At 41.4% G+C, this 13903-nt stretch overlaps 1 protein-coding gene across 12 annotated transcripts in view; it reads right to left on the bottom strand.

Annotated features, from left to right (window-relative positions):
- Nucleotides 1–13903, bottom strand: part of ank3a (ankyrin 3a) — a 98334-nt gene that overhangs the window by 45814 nt on the left and 38617 nt on the right. For 9 of the 12 annotated variants that reach the window (XM_069692868.1, XM_069692874.1, XM_069692869.1 and 6 more), the window contains exons 4-16: nt 13698–13796; nt 12949–13047; nt 11367–11552; nt 10797–10820; nt 9011–9109; nt 7838–7936; nt 7379–7477; nt 6581–6781; nt 5770–5868; nt 5428–5526; nt 5211–5309; nt 4913–5114; nt 3148–3242 (exon numbers count right to left, since the gene is read on the bottom strand). In XM_069692868.1, coding sequence (XP_069548969.1) covers nt 3148–3242; nt 4913–5114; nt 5211–5309; nt 5428–5526; nt 5770–5868; nt 6581–6781; nt 7379–7477; nt 7838–7936; nt 9011–9109; nt 10797–10820; nt 11367–11552; nt 12949–13047; nt 13698–13796 — 1500 coding nt within the window. The remainder of the gene's footprint in view (nt 1–3147; nt 3243–4912; nt 5115–5210; nt 5310–5427; nt 5527–5769; nt 5869–6580; nt 6782–7378; nt 7478–7837; nt 7937–9010; nt 9110–10796; nt 10821–11366; nt 11553–12948; nt 13048–13697; nt 13797–13903) is intronic. The other 3 variants (XM_069692877.1, XM_069692878.1, XM_069692880.1) reach the window with 1 other exon arrangement.

Genomic DNA, 13903 nt, shown 5'->3' with positions numbered 1-13903 from the left:
AGGGTCCCATTATCAAAAGAGACACACAAAGAGAGAGCGTGTCCTCGCTGGCCTCCGAAATGTATCTCCAAAATGTCAACTCACCAGCAATTGTTTTTTAGGTTTCGCTTAAGAAGTGGGAGAATTGTCCGAATCCACATATGAACACTTGGTATAACTTTGTCAAACTTTTTTTTTTTTTTTTTAAAGGATTCAGCTATGATCACATTGTTCTTCCTTGTCTAAATTTGGTGCCAACATGGAGATTTAGGTAAGTTCAGCTAATGTACCTTCAAGCCGCTGGCCTCAAGCAGAGCTGAAGAGCGGGCAAAGTACCACAATTGGAGATACATGGTTTTCATTGGACAGCAATGAAGTGACAGTTTAGTTTTTTGGCAGAGGAGGATTAGTGTGCTAGCAGCAGAAGCATTGTTATTGTTTTGATTTAAAGATTTCCTTCAGACATGCATAAAAGTTTTATGATTTTAATAATAGAGCCTGATGGTTCCCCCCCCCCCCCCACACACAAAAAGAGCAATTGCCTTGCTGCTACACCTTTTCCATCATTGAAAAATTCGGAATCTTTAAGTATGCAAATACATTTCATTTCAAAAGTCTATTTTGTGGACAAGGCGTTTCCTACTTTACTGAAAAGTCCTTTATCCTGTGTATAAATGTGTACTTTAGCTAAAGCAAACACCACACATACACTACACATTACAGTTTTAATTTACATGTGTATAAGCGTGTGTGGTTATGATTGCAAGTCATATTAGTCAAAGTTGTTTCTGGCTATTCTTTCTTTTCATTAATTTTTGTTTTGTTTTATTTAGTCTTTAATGGTGTACATATCTTAAGTCTTTAATGTTGTGCAGCACTTTGGGGAATTGTTGTTGTATTTAAACTGTGTTACATAAATAAAATTGACTTGACTTGAATCCCAAGTATGCACTTGGGTCTTATTTTCTTATTTATCTAATTTTATTTACTTATTCATCTGATTGTGATTGTATGCTTCAATATGTGAAGTAGTCTGTAGTTATATCAACCATTTGAATGGTGGCTGTTCATTTGTGCTTGTTGACTGAGTTAATCCAGCATGGCTGCTGTTACTATAAAACTCCAAAGGGTGGCAGTAGAGAACCAATTACATCATAGTCTTTTCCCTGCGCACATTTAGAGGATGACTTATTTTCTTTTGTAAGGAATATATTCTTGTTCTGGTACAACTGAGTAGACAATTATGATATAGATATTGTAAAAGTTACACAGTCATTCTAATCTATTTTATACGCAAGTTTATTTTATTCGTATTATGTCACTAGACGGTCACAATGTCAAGACTATAATGTAAAGTTGTTCAAGCCAACATAGTAACCTGATGCAGAGCAGGATTTTTTGGCTGTGGTGATAGCAAGTGGTACCGATCCATCTATCCATCTTCCTGAACTGACTGTGTGTGTGTGTCCCATTGCAAAATAAACAACTTAAATGCCCCATCCACCTTGACTCTGTATAAGAGTAAAAAAGGAAGCCGAACAGGGGACAGAAGGGTCACATGGCTGGTTAGACAATATCATGCAAGTAAATAAGAACACCGGTATTATGCTGCTTAATACGACACTTCCTGCTACAATAAAAGAGACAACCTACAAGGTAGTAAGTGTATGCAATGCAAGTGTTAATCTACTGATAAAAAAATAAAAACAGATATCCATCATTAAATAGAGCAGACAGTCTATAAATATGCCTGGTGGCAAACTGAACGGTGTTTACAAATGCCAGGTGGTGATCAAATGGCAGGACTGTGAAGAATTGTGACCCCGTTGGCTTTTGATACTCTCGTGTCGAAACTCTGCACATATTGTACACCACCATTCGATGAGGCTCGAACATCGAAGTGAGGTGACTACACATTTCCGTGGGGGCCTTTACAGGTCGTATTTCTGTCGTATCACTTTCTTTACTACTTTATCTCATAGCGTTGGTATACATTGCAAACAACGAACTAAGAGGTAGATTATGGTAGATTACACTTCTGAGCTACACCTAAAGTAATCCTTAAACACAGCACAATTTATAGCCGACTCAGCTTGCAAGACTGAGTCACGTGGTATAACATAATTTCAGAGAACACTTGGTCTGAATATTTAGAGTCTGCACAGTGTGTCCTGATCGTCATGAGATGTTGTGATGTGTTGTTATAACTGTACAGGAGAGTTGTGGGATACATTCATATTTTGGGTCAAAATGTAAGAAAAAAAAAAATCATTGTCGTCTTTCTTACCTCTAAAGAAAATTAGCGCAATTAAACAGCAATAAAGACCTGATTATTTCTTTGCGTGCTTGACAATATGACTGATTATAGCATGCTACCACCAAGCAGTGTGGAAGCTTCATTATCATACCTGACTGCCATTATGTTAAATGCTCTCAGATGGTGGCACAGACACACATGCAACTCGTGCCAATGGGCCTGTGTTAAGTAAGTGTGTCAATATGTGTGTGTGTGTGTGTGTGTGTGTGTGTGTGTGTGTGTGTGTGTGTGTGTGTGTGTGTGTGTGTGTGTGTGTGTGTGTGTGTGTGTGTGTGTGTGTATCAGGGGAATAAAAACAAATCTGCCTACAAGGTCTTTGCAACAGGACAAGCATCTGTTGGCTGTGTTGCCCTGGGATCAGACCTAAACCTGCTGCTCCTCCACACAAACACTCCCACCAACCCCTGTGTCCAGCTGCAGCTCGGAAAATACGACTCCAAAAGGAATCTGTTTACTCTCTCAGAGACAGGTTGGATAAGGGCAGGCGACAGAGAGACTTGCAGAATGATAAATGGTCAGAGTATCTGAATGCTTTCCTGATTTCTGCCAGATCTCGAGAGGAAGAATTTCATGTCTAACCCTCCTTTGTCTTATATAAGAATACACATACTGTACATGTTGTACATACAGCCGCTAATAATCCTGGTGGCTGTTAATTTGAAAACTAAGTCTCTGATCGTGACACACCTTGCTGTAGAATTGAAGAAATATGAGTTTGTGCTCCTGTTGCCTGTCATTTCTGTGGCAGGTCAGGTCAGACAGCTCTTGTTTTCCAACACTAGCACATCTGAAAACATTGCAAACAAGAATGCCTCCCTAAAGTGAGCTGTGCACCAGTCTCCTCCTCTCACCTTTCCCGCAGCATCAGGCGCAGCTCTCTTCTGTAGGAGCAAACTGGCCACCTCCATCTTGCCATACTTTGCAGCCACATGCAGCGGACTGAACCCTTTCTGTGGGATGCAAAACAGGACACATGATCAAAATGGAAAAAAATACAAAAAGAGAGTGAGATGAGTACAGATGGGTATTTAAACAGGAAGTGAATATTTGAATTCTTGTAGGTCAGACTTGTCTGTTTGGGGATCAAGCTCTTTACAAGCGTCTCTTTACAAGCAACATAGTTTCTCACATTGTTGTAAACATCCCATCTGAATGACAAAGTTCATGCAACAACAACTTTTACGTAAGTAAAAAAAGATTTGTACACATGAAGTCTCTGTAGTTGAACAGCTCACAAATAAAAACATACTACGATCCATTCAAGTCCAGAACAGACTATTTGATCCTAAAGTCAAAATGTTTGGATGACATTTCAAGTATTTTTGTTGTTGTTGCTATTTTTGAACTATTATGTAATCACTTTAATTAACTACATTGAAATGTGTGATAACCTATAAGTGAGTATTATATGTGTATGAGTAGGTTATACCAGCACATACACAGGTTTTCATACCCTTATAAAGGCCGAAGGTCCATACTTCTTCATATATTCCACATCTACAAATGATTGTTGTGTAATGATATCATGTTAATCTTCCTTCATGTGTGTATGTGAAGATATTTAAAGAATTAGGTCATATTTTGTGAATGTGGGGCTCCGACAGATTCGCTCTGAAACACATGACCTCATTGTATGATTGGTTACAGTCAGTGTTTAAATGAAGGCTTGTTTTAGAGAAAATACACTGTTGAATACATAGCCTAATTTAAAATGTTTAAAAAGTTTTCACTTTAATGATAAATTTGTTTCATACACATCACTTAATGCTTCCCATCCCCCAATTATTCTGTTTCCACATTGGTATGACATAATTTCCTTTGAACAGCTGACTCAGGTGATGTCCCGAAAGATGCTGTGTGTGTGTGTGTGTGTGTGTGTGTGTGTGTGTGTGTGTGTGTGTGTGTGTGTGTGTGTGTGTGTGTGTGTGTGTGTGTGTGTGTGTGTGTGTGTGTGTGTGTGTGTGTGTGTGTGTGTGTGTGTGTGTGTGTGTGAAAAACAGAGAGAGAGGGGATGAGAGTACCATGGGGTTTACCCTTCATTAATCTGACATAGGTCACCTTCAAAGACAGCCCCCAGCCACATACCACACACATGCACAAACCAGTTTGATAAAGACTCATTCACATTTCTTTTTGACCTTGACCTGTGCTATTAACCAGATGTGCGACCACACTATCACCAAAAATGTTCATTTTACTTTATCGCTAAACTGCATTGATTAAAAAAAAAATCCCTCCTGAGAAGAACAAGACGAGTCTTGAATTACTGGGTCACTCTATCCTGAGTGTGAACATTGTTAAACCGATCAACACTTTGTCTGAAAGGGTAAAAAAAACGAACAATACTTTCAGGACCGAATTTAATATGGTTGAGGCGTACAGGTAGATAATGGGCCTGATAACTGGAGACTCTAAATGCTATTATTGTGACAACAGAATATTTTTGCATTTCTTAGTTGAGAAAGACAATCATCTTTGAAACATAAACTGATGCCCACTAGTGGAGAAATAAAGCACTGCAATAAGTGGACATTCTCTGTAATGCCATGTAATGCTTGGTTCACCAGAAGTGTGAGTCTGTGTGACGTTCACTCGATTTAAAATTCTTTAAGCGACTTGCCTTTGTCGAGGAGGACAGTGAGGCTCCGTTCTCCAGCAGCATGGTAGCAACATCTTGGTGCCCTTCGCGGGCGGCCAGGTGAAGGGGAGTGTAGCCTGAGGTGGTGGCAGCGTTGGCTGAGGCGCCGCAATGCAGCAGCTGTTGAACGATGTCAACTTTCCCCAGCCGACTGGAGATGTGCAGCGCTGTCTGGTCGTCCTGCAGAGAATGAGGACGTGACTTTTGGCCCAGCGTTTTAGCATTGTTTGTTTTCTCCTTGACGCAGTGATTGATAATGAGGCTCGGTGTTCTAACCTTGGACTTGGTCTCCACCTTGGCTCCGTTCTTCAGCAGGTATCGGACTACGTCTGCCTGGCCCGCCCTGGCTGCCATGTGGAGTGCTGTTTCCCCTCGCTGGAGGCAACACAGAAACAGAGTCAGAGGGAGCTTTTCATAAGCAGTGATGCAGGATTTGAACAGATATCTAAAAAGAAAAGTACTTCTAACACTGCATTAAAAATGATCCACTCACTACATTGGTGGTGTTAGGTGAGGCTCCGTGGTGTGTCAGTGCATTCACAATGTTCTCATGGCCCATGAAGGCTGCCACATGGATGGGCGTCAGGCCAGACTGCAGGGAAACAGATGATCACCATGAAACATTACATTAAAAACTAAATTAATCAAGTCAAGTCAAATTTGTATTAAGATCAAGTCCAAACAAAGACAAGACCCATTAAAAGGCATGCCATGATTATGTATTGAAGGGTACAGCTCAGAATCCAGTAGGTACAATTTAAAGAAAGCACTTCTGGTGACAAATGCTGAACAGCAGTAACAGAACGAGTAAAAGAAGTCCATTCTGGTAAATTACCTCGGTGACAGCCTGGATAGACGCCCCATGTTTAAGCAACAGCTCCATCACTTTAACTCTGTTCTTCTTGCAGGCGATGTGAAGTGGAGTGAAACCATTCTGCACACAGAAAAAAAAAGAGAAAACTCAGTGTGAAGCTGTTGCTCTACTAACATCACTGATACCCAGTAAGAGACGAACGCTCTACACTCACAAAATATCTGTGACTGTGTGAGTGCTTTTAACGGGCTGATAAAGGGAGGCAGACCATACGCCAGGAAAGAAATGTCTGGTTCAGAAAATGGCACCTTTAGAAGAGTGAATTTTTCAACTCCTTTTAAAATCCAGATTCTCTGAAAGTCCTTGAGAATCAATTTTTAACCATTTGTGTCATTCAGATCTTTTACATTTTCAGATTTCGCTATGTCCCACCTTGATTCACCCTTTTGTCTCATTTCTCTCACAGTTCTCCGTTTTAGTTTTCTTTAAGGAGAACCTTTAGTATCCTAAACTATTCTCATTCTTCTTTAAAACCATCATATCAGCACAGTAATAGCCTCCTGGTTCGCTCATTTTGCACCTTCTGTATATTACAAATTCATCTGTAACCACCAGCTACGCAATGCAATGGAAAATAGTATTTAATTGAATTTAATATTTCATTTTAATCTATATGTGTTCAACATAAAAGCAAAGAAAGTGTCCTTTGGAAACCAGCAACTAACTACTACATTTCACTGTCAATATTTGTGGAGTGGGGTTTTCTACCATGGCCTTGTCACTTCTCACTCACAGACCCACACCCTCTCTCTCCGTAGACTCTGATCCATACCAGAGCTTTTGCATTCGGGTTGGCCTTCTTGTCCACGATGAGCTTGGCCACCTTGTAGTGACCACAGTGGGCGGCAACGTGCAGCGCCGTCAGATAGTCGTTGGTGACGTCGTCCACCGGTACGTCGTGCTGGAGCAGCAGCAGCTGGACGCAGTTGATGTGGTCCCCCTGGGTGGCCATGTGGAGCGGCGACAGGCCGTTCTATAGTGGGCGGAGAGAGGGAAAGAAAGAGAGAGAGAGAGAGGGGGAGAAAAAGAGACAGCCAGACAAAGAGGGAGAGACAAACACACACACGGACGCACACATAGACAGATGGACAGACAGACACAGGAAGTTAGGGCCTGGCCGTGTGCTGCACAGAGAGACTGCGAAGGGAGTTGCTGAGAAGGTTGCAGAAGCATTGTTATAACGAGGTCATTACAACAATGTCTATTTTGTTACACTGGTCGTCCTGCGCGGCCAAACTGTAGGGCTACGCAGCGGAGACAGGCTGTTCCGGAGAGGTCGCACAGACGTTATGGAGACAATGCGACGACACTACAGCAGCAAAAACAGACCTGCTACCTGATTGGATGACAGATTTCAAATAGCTCTGTGTGGTTAGGAAAGCTGATGTATACAAACAAATGTATTAGTGTGGTATGAACAATGTGTGGCCTGTTCCAACAAAAATGTGACCTATTCTAGTCTGTTCTATTTAATAAGAGCCAGTGAAATAGAGCAAGTGATGTGTTTGGTCCTTTTCTTTCCTATTCTGAACTAAGCAGCCTCTCCTGAATTGATCATCGTAGTAGCTACCTTGGTCTTGGACAGGATAGGAGCTCCTCGGTCCAGCATGATCTCTACCACCTGCGCGTGCCCGCTCCTCGCCCCACAGTGAAGAGGTGTCAGTCCATCCTAAAAAAGAAGAATCAAAATAAACACAAAAATACTCATCACTACCCTTTTTTGTTGTCGTTGTTGTTGTTTGTACAAATGTTTAAGCTTCCCTGATGTTAAACAAATTTCACTTTAACTTCTAAAATTCTAGAGATACGAACACATAAACTTGATAGTGCATCAAAAAAGGCAAATTTGGACAAGGAAATAACAGCCACCCAACACTAACTTCACATTTTACTGATCAGAACACCTATGTAGGGTGCCTGATGAACTTCAGCTCATTTAAAATATAAAACAAACAGTAGAAATCATATAATTCAGCCTCATGAGCCTTATTTCTGAATTTCTGAGGAAAACTGATTTCAAGTGTCTCACCTTGGTCTTTGCATCGATTTTGGACCCTCTGTCTAGCAGCAGCTTCACCATGTTGCTATTACCCCTTTTTGATGCCACATGAAGCGGCGTGATGTCATTCTGAATGAAAAAGAGGAACACTGTGTTAGGATTCTGCTGCACATGTAATGATCTACAATTTACTCGAAAGCTAACATTATGCTCGTCCATTTAACACATCCACACTTAAATGGAATGAATTAATTTGATATATTAGAACATTTAATTAAGTGGTCTGCAAATAGATTGTATTACTTTTATTTCAGCGTTAATGTAAACCCTCCTTAATAAAGATACGCAGTCTTTCATTATCAAGCAAACAGCTGTAAACCAGCTCCAATGTTTAATCCCATCTGTCTCCACTGCTGCAGCAGGACTTTCTGGACTCAACCTACAATTAATGTCAAAAAGCATCGCAAACATCAGCACCCCTTCACACACCAGCTGACATAATTACAGGCCGCTGTTTACTTTAGGCAACTCTTCGATCGCGGTGTGAATATCACAGTAATTAAACTGCTGTATTTAATTGGCAGCGGAGAATTTGTTTGTTAACTCAAATGAATAATAATTTGTTAGTTAGTTAACTAACCAGCTTTGAGAATGCAGGGTGGTGCATAACGATGTGGGCTTTAATGCAAACCCATGAGGATTAAAAAGAATTGCACAACTTTTCCAGTTCACCATGATTTATACACACAACATTTTCAGCTATCTTGCCTTTATCAGGGTGCTGCGCGCTGTTTTTTCTATTCCATCTATCAGTCTTTTGACTTGTATCTCACTATTAATACTAACAATGTGAATGTGACAAAGCAAACTTCTGTTGCAAATTTCTGTTTTGTTTAGTTTCATTCAATTCTACACACATCCCATACTTTACTTTTGTGTCTCCGGCTGATACTTTTATTCTGAAGGGCTCATAACAGATACAAATTGTAGAATTAATTAGTGTTTTTTAATGTTCTTTGTTTGTAGGAATGTGATAATGACATTAAAGGGATCGTTACAGAAGCAAAACTATACCTTTGTTTTACTGCTGTGTAGGTTGATTGCTTCAGTATATGTAGCATTACAATGTAAACAGATTTCTTAGTGTTTGCCTTAAAAGTTTTTAATACCCCTCCCAGACAGCAGAGGGCACATTAAACTCACCCGTGCCATGAAGTCCACAGCAGCCCCTCGGTTCAGCAGAAGCGTGGCCACGTTAATGTTGCCATAATGTGCTGCGATGTGGAGGGGCGTGAAACCACTCTGAGGATGGAAGAAACCCGACAACACACACATGCAAACAGACAAACACACATTACATTAGAAAAATAGAAACACATCCTTCATGACCAGTCAACACCTCAGGCTTTATGGCAGTCTACAGGCCTATGGTTGACGTACAGTCACACTCCATTAAACAAGGAAACACTCTACTGCACTATGCACTGTTACACTAACACCTGACTTTTCTAACAGTGGTAGAAAAAGTCTTGTTACTGAAGCATCAAACATGGGGCCAACTAGATGGATTTTAGATTCAGTGCACAAAGGCCTGTGCCTTTATGATCATTAAACTAACACAATGAGCTAATCAAAATATGTAGGCCTGAGTGTACATTAGTATACAACTCAATTTTGACAAATGTTATTTAGAAGTGATTACTGTAAATCTATTGTTATCTCGTTTACAGCATCCTAATACTTATAGAGTGCAAAAAAGTGTCCTGCAAATGAACCTAATTTCCATGTGTTAACTTCTTAAATGAGAGTAATTTCCTGGTTAAACCCCCTGGCTTAGTGAGCAACAGCTGTCAAAACAACAAAAGGACACTGGAAATAATCTGTCCGACGAGGGCGAGAATCTCACATTAAACTGGCTAATCACTGGAGTCCCAATTTCAAATAACCAAAAATTAAGAGGACAGCAGGTGTCTCAGACATGTGTACCCACTCTGCTGGTATCTGCTGTCCCAAACAAAAAAACACTACAACTTTGAACCATTTCAAATCATATTAAAAAAGCAAGCTCAACAAAATTTAAATGAACTGCAAAATCTGCCTCTTGTATTTAACCTGTGAACGTAGAGTAGTTTTAATGAAATCTGCAATAACTTTCTTCCATCTGAGTACGATGCAAATTTGTTTACCACAATGCATGAGACTCAGATCATCAAAGCCTTTTTTTTCTTTTTTTGAATGAATCATAAGGCTGCAAAAGCTCAAAACAAATGTCAACCAAGACAGGCACACAGAGGAGGTGGCCACCCGGCTTTGGTGTGACGAAGAGGCCCTCATTACCACGGAAGCAGTATCAAGTTAGCTTGTTGCTTTGGTCCCATGCAAAATGCTTTAGGTGCAAGGGTTGAGGATTAGAAGTACTAAAAACCAATAAAGGGTACACTAGCAAACAAATTAGACTAACAGTCTGCTGCTGGAAGGCTGGGTTGCTTTATTGGAATTGGATTGCCATGCAGGTTAATGACAAACCAATGCTTTTCAATGGATGATAACCACTTTTCATGCCAACACTGGTTATCATGTTAATCGGTTTCATGGACGGACTGTGTCAGGACACATTGGGACAACAGTTTGTTAACAAAGATTTTTGCCAAAAATAAAAAACGTAAGCTTTGGACACCATGAAACCATTAGAATCAAGGAAAACCTTGATACCCGAGCCTCCAGCTTAAGGATTTACTCAATCAGTATTAGTGAAACATGCTCTACTCCTCTGAGTTTCTCAATGACAAGAGATATCCACTACATTAAAGATGCAATGAAGAGGACGGAGACGGGATTGAGCCAAAAATGGAAAAGGGGAGGTGACGAAGGGCTGCAGAAACACTACTGTATCAAGTCAGGGGCACTGAAGTGATTGTTGTTGTTGTTTTTTCTGAGTTTTTATGAACTGCAATGGAGAGACTACATAATGTACAGAGTAGAGGTGTACCTCTGTTGTTCTATTCACCATCATCTATAGAGTCAGCCAAGAGAGGAGAGAATGGGCAGTTAGTGAGAAAAAAAACAGAAAAAGGCCTCCACTCACATGAAGTGGAGGAGCAGAGAGGAGAGAAGGAGCTCAGTACAAACTAATCTATGGCAGAAAAGGCTGAGACGTTAAGTTTGTGTTGGTACCCAAGATTTTAAGATTGAGAGAGCTACTCTCAAACTAAAATCTATTTCCAGCATGATCATACAGCGCATTCACAAATTCTTCCATCCAAAATCGTCATGTTTAATAATGTGAATTAATACACAAAACCTTGCCCAAAAAAACTAAAGTATACTGCTACTCTTTTCCCCTTTCTGCTAAAAAGAGCATTGAAAACAATTTTTTAACAGGAAAGAAGGAAAGAAATGGCAACAAGAAACAAAAACTGACAAAGAAAAAAAATCAAAGTCATCAATATTCAAAGAAACAAATAATCGAAGAGATAAAAAAAAAAAAAAAAAGAAAAAGTAAACCAACCAACTGAAGATCCAGCTCCAGACATGGACTGTGTCAGTGCTGATTGCTCACCTTGGACTCAACATCCGCATTGTGGTCGTTCTGCAGGAGCAGGGCCGCGGCCTTGGTGTCGTCCTTGCGAGCAGCGATGTGCAGGGCAGGCAGGCGTACCTTGCCCTTTGTATCGTTCTCCAGTAGCAGGGAGACGACCTGGTCATGGCCCTGCTGTAGGGCCACTGCCAAAGGGGTGAAGCCATCCTGCGTATGAGGGGAGAGAGGAGTCAATGATGCTGAATGGGCGCTGTGGTGCATTACTAGCGGTGGAACTGATACAGCAAGCCAGTAAAAAGCTGAATTTATAGAAAACATGATGGTATAATAATATATTATCCATTAAGTTTGAAAAAACTGACATCACTTTGTTTTATTGCTGGCAGGAATAAGTCAAAAATCAACCTGTGACTGTAACTGGATTATGATAACAGCAAAAACTCATCTGGATACTTGAGACGGGTTGACCTGCTGGAGTGTTTAGGACAATAAATCATCACTTAGTATCCCATTTGTCAAACAGATGTAAAGGTTTCCTCTCCATATAGTGCACAGATATAAGTTACATAACGAAAGGACGAGGTGGGAAAGGCTCACATCTACTGTATCTCCCACACACACTACCCTTATGATGCATTATTCAGCTGAGCGCGCCCTGCCATATTGGTGTGTTTCTGCATACTATAAGTCGGAATGCACGTATATATTAATAAACCAAATATATTATCATGTATTAGATGAAATTTAGTAGAGGGTGTGTGTATAGCTGTGCGTGTGTCTGCACATATTCTATTGTGTATTCATGTCAGGAAGGGCATCCCGTGTCCTAGCATGTACTGTAGCTCATAGATAGACTGCCCTAAGTGTGGCATTAGGCCCATCAGCTTTTTATCTCCATGCGTGCACGTGTTCGTGTGTGTATACGTGTGCTGCCTGGTAAGTATGGGTGTGTATGGGTTGTCCACGGGCTGAGCAACGTAAATCAGAGCAGTAACAGCAGCAACAGCAGCAGCGAGTGGAGCGGAGCGGACCTCATCTGTGACCCACTCAAGGTCACTCTGTCTCCACCACCATACACTACCAATCAATGTGGCTCTGCCTAGTCGCTCATGAAGAGATGGGGGGGAGGGGGAGTGGGGTGGTAGAAGGGTGGAAATACAAGAGAGGTAGACCGAACGAGGATGTGAGACAGAAAGGACGAGGAAAAGACAGAGAGGGGAAAGTGAGAAGAGGACAGAGAGGTAAAGACAAAGACAGAGACACAGGCAGATGCAGAAGGGTGGCGGGTGGGTGGGGGTGGGGAGGTGAAGGGGAAGGAAACAGAGGAGGAGACGAAGGTGGTTAGTACAACAGATGTAAAAGACCACACATGACCGAGGCAGAGAAAAGGCATGGAGACATACTGAAACGGTTTGACTGTAAGAGAGGCAGGCACAGGACTGACACTCATACACATAAGAGCGCGCGCGCACACACACACACACACACACACACACACACACACACACACACACACACACACACACACACACACACACACACACACACACACACACACACACACACACACACACACACACACACACACACACACATACAGTACCTCAGTGGCCATACTCTGGCTGGCACTGTTCTCCAGAAGGAATCGTACCACCTCCAGGTGATTCTCCTGGGCTGCCATGTACAGAGGGGTGAAGCCATTCTGCACACATCATGGACCAAAACACACACACACATGAAAACAAGCGAAGGTTTATTTTACAGACACTTGCTGAGAGATGTTTCAGTTTCTTAATTTAGTTTGGGATTATTAGAGCACTGCAGGCTTTTCCCTCTACTTTGGAAATACTTACATCATAAAATACACTGTGAATGTAATGTAAAATGTTCTCTTACGCCTTCAATGATGACACCTAATCTATCAAATTATATCAGTCATTTTGAGAGTGATAAATCCCCAGACGAGAAGATGTCAAGGTAGAGCGTGAAAGTAAAGACTTTTGTGTAGCTGCTCGCTGTTTTGACGGTTAGTAGGACCACAGAGAAAGAAGGTGTTTGAAATCTCTCCTCTCACCTTGATCTGATAGAGTTAAATGTAAAATGCAATGACAGCAGTTTCCTGGGGAGGCAGAGGCCTAGTTGGCTCAATGCCAGATTGTGTAAGTGAAGATCTTTCCTCTGAGTGTTTCCCTCCATATCAGTGACTTCGTGATACCGTATCATCCAAACAAACGTGCACATCACAGCACTGTAATTACATTTTGTTTTAGGTCCTGAAGGTGGAACAACAGGACTTTACTGTCATTTTGACATTGGGTGTGTGTACACGTGTGGGTGCTAAGTGTATCCCACCTGAGATTGTGCGTTGACATTGGCTCCATTAGTGACCAGCTCTTTGACGACTTCCGTCTGGCCGGCCAGTGAGGATATGTGCAGAGAAGTGTTTCCTTTCTGGATTACATGGAACAACCACAAGAATGTGTGTTAAGCTCTGCCACACCTGTCCCACCGCTTTGCTTGTATGTGTGTGTGTGTGTGTGTGTGTGGGGGGGGGGGGG

The sequence above is a fragment of the Brachyistius frenatus genome, unplaced genomic scaffold (assembly GCF_029030835.1).
Source record: "Brachyistius frenatus isolate BFR_SWC_R1_liver_20210118 unplaced genomic scaffold, ASM2903083v1 Contig_13, whole genome shotgun sequence".
Classification (NCBI taxonomy): Eukaryota; Metazoa; Chordata; class Actinopteri; family Embiotocidae; genus Brachyistius; species Brachyistius frenatus.
Note: the sequence above shows the minus strand (reverse complement) of the source record. Positions and strands in the feature narration are given on the sequence as shown.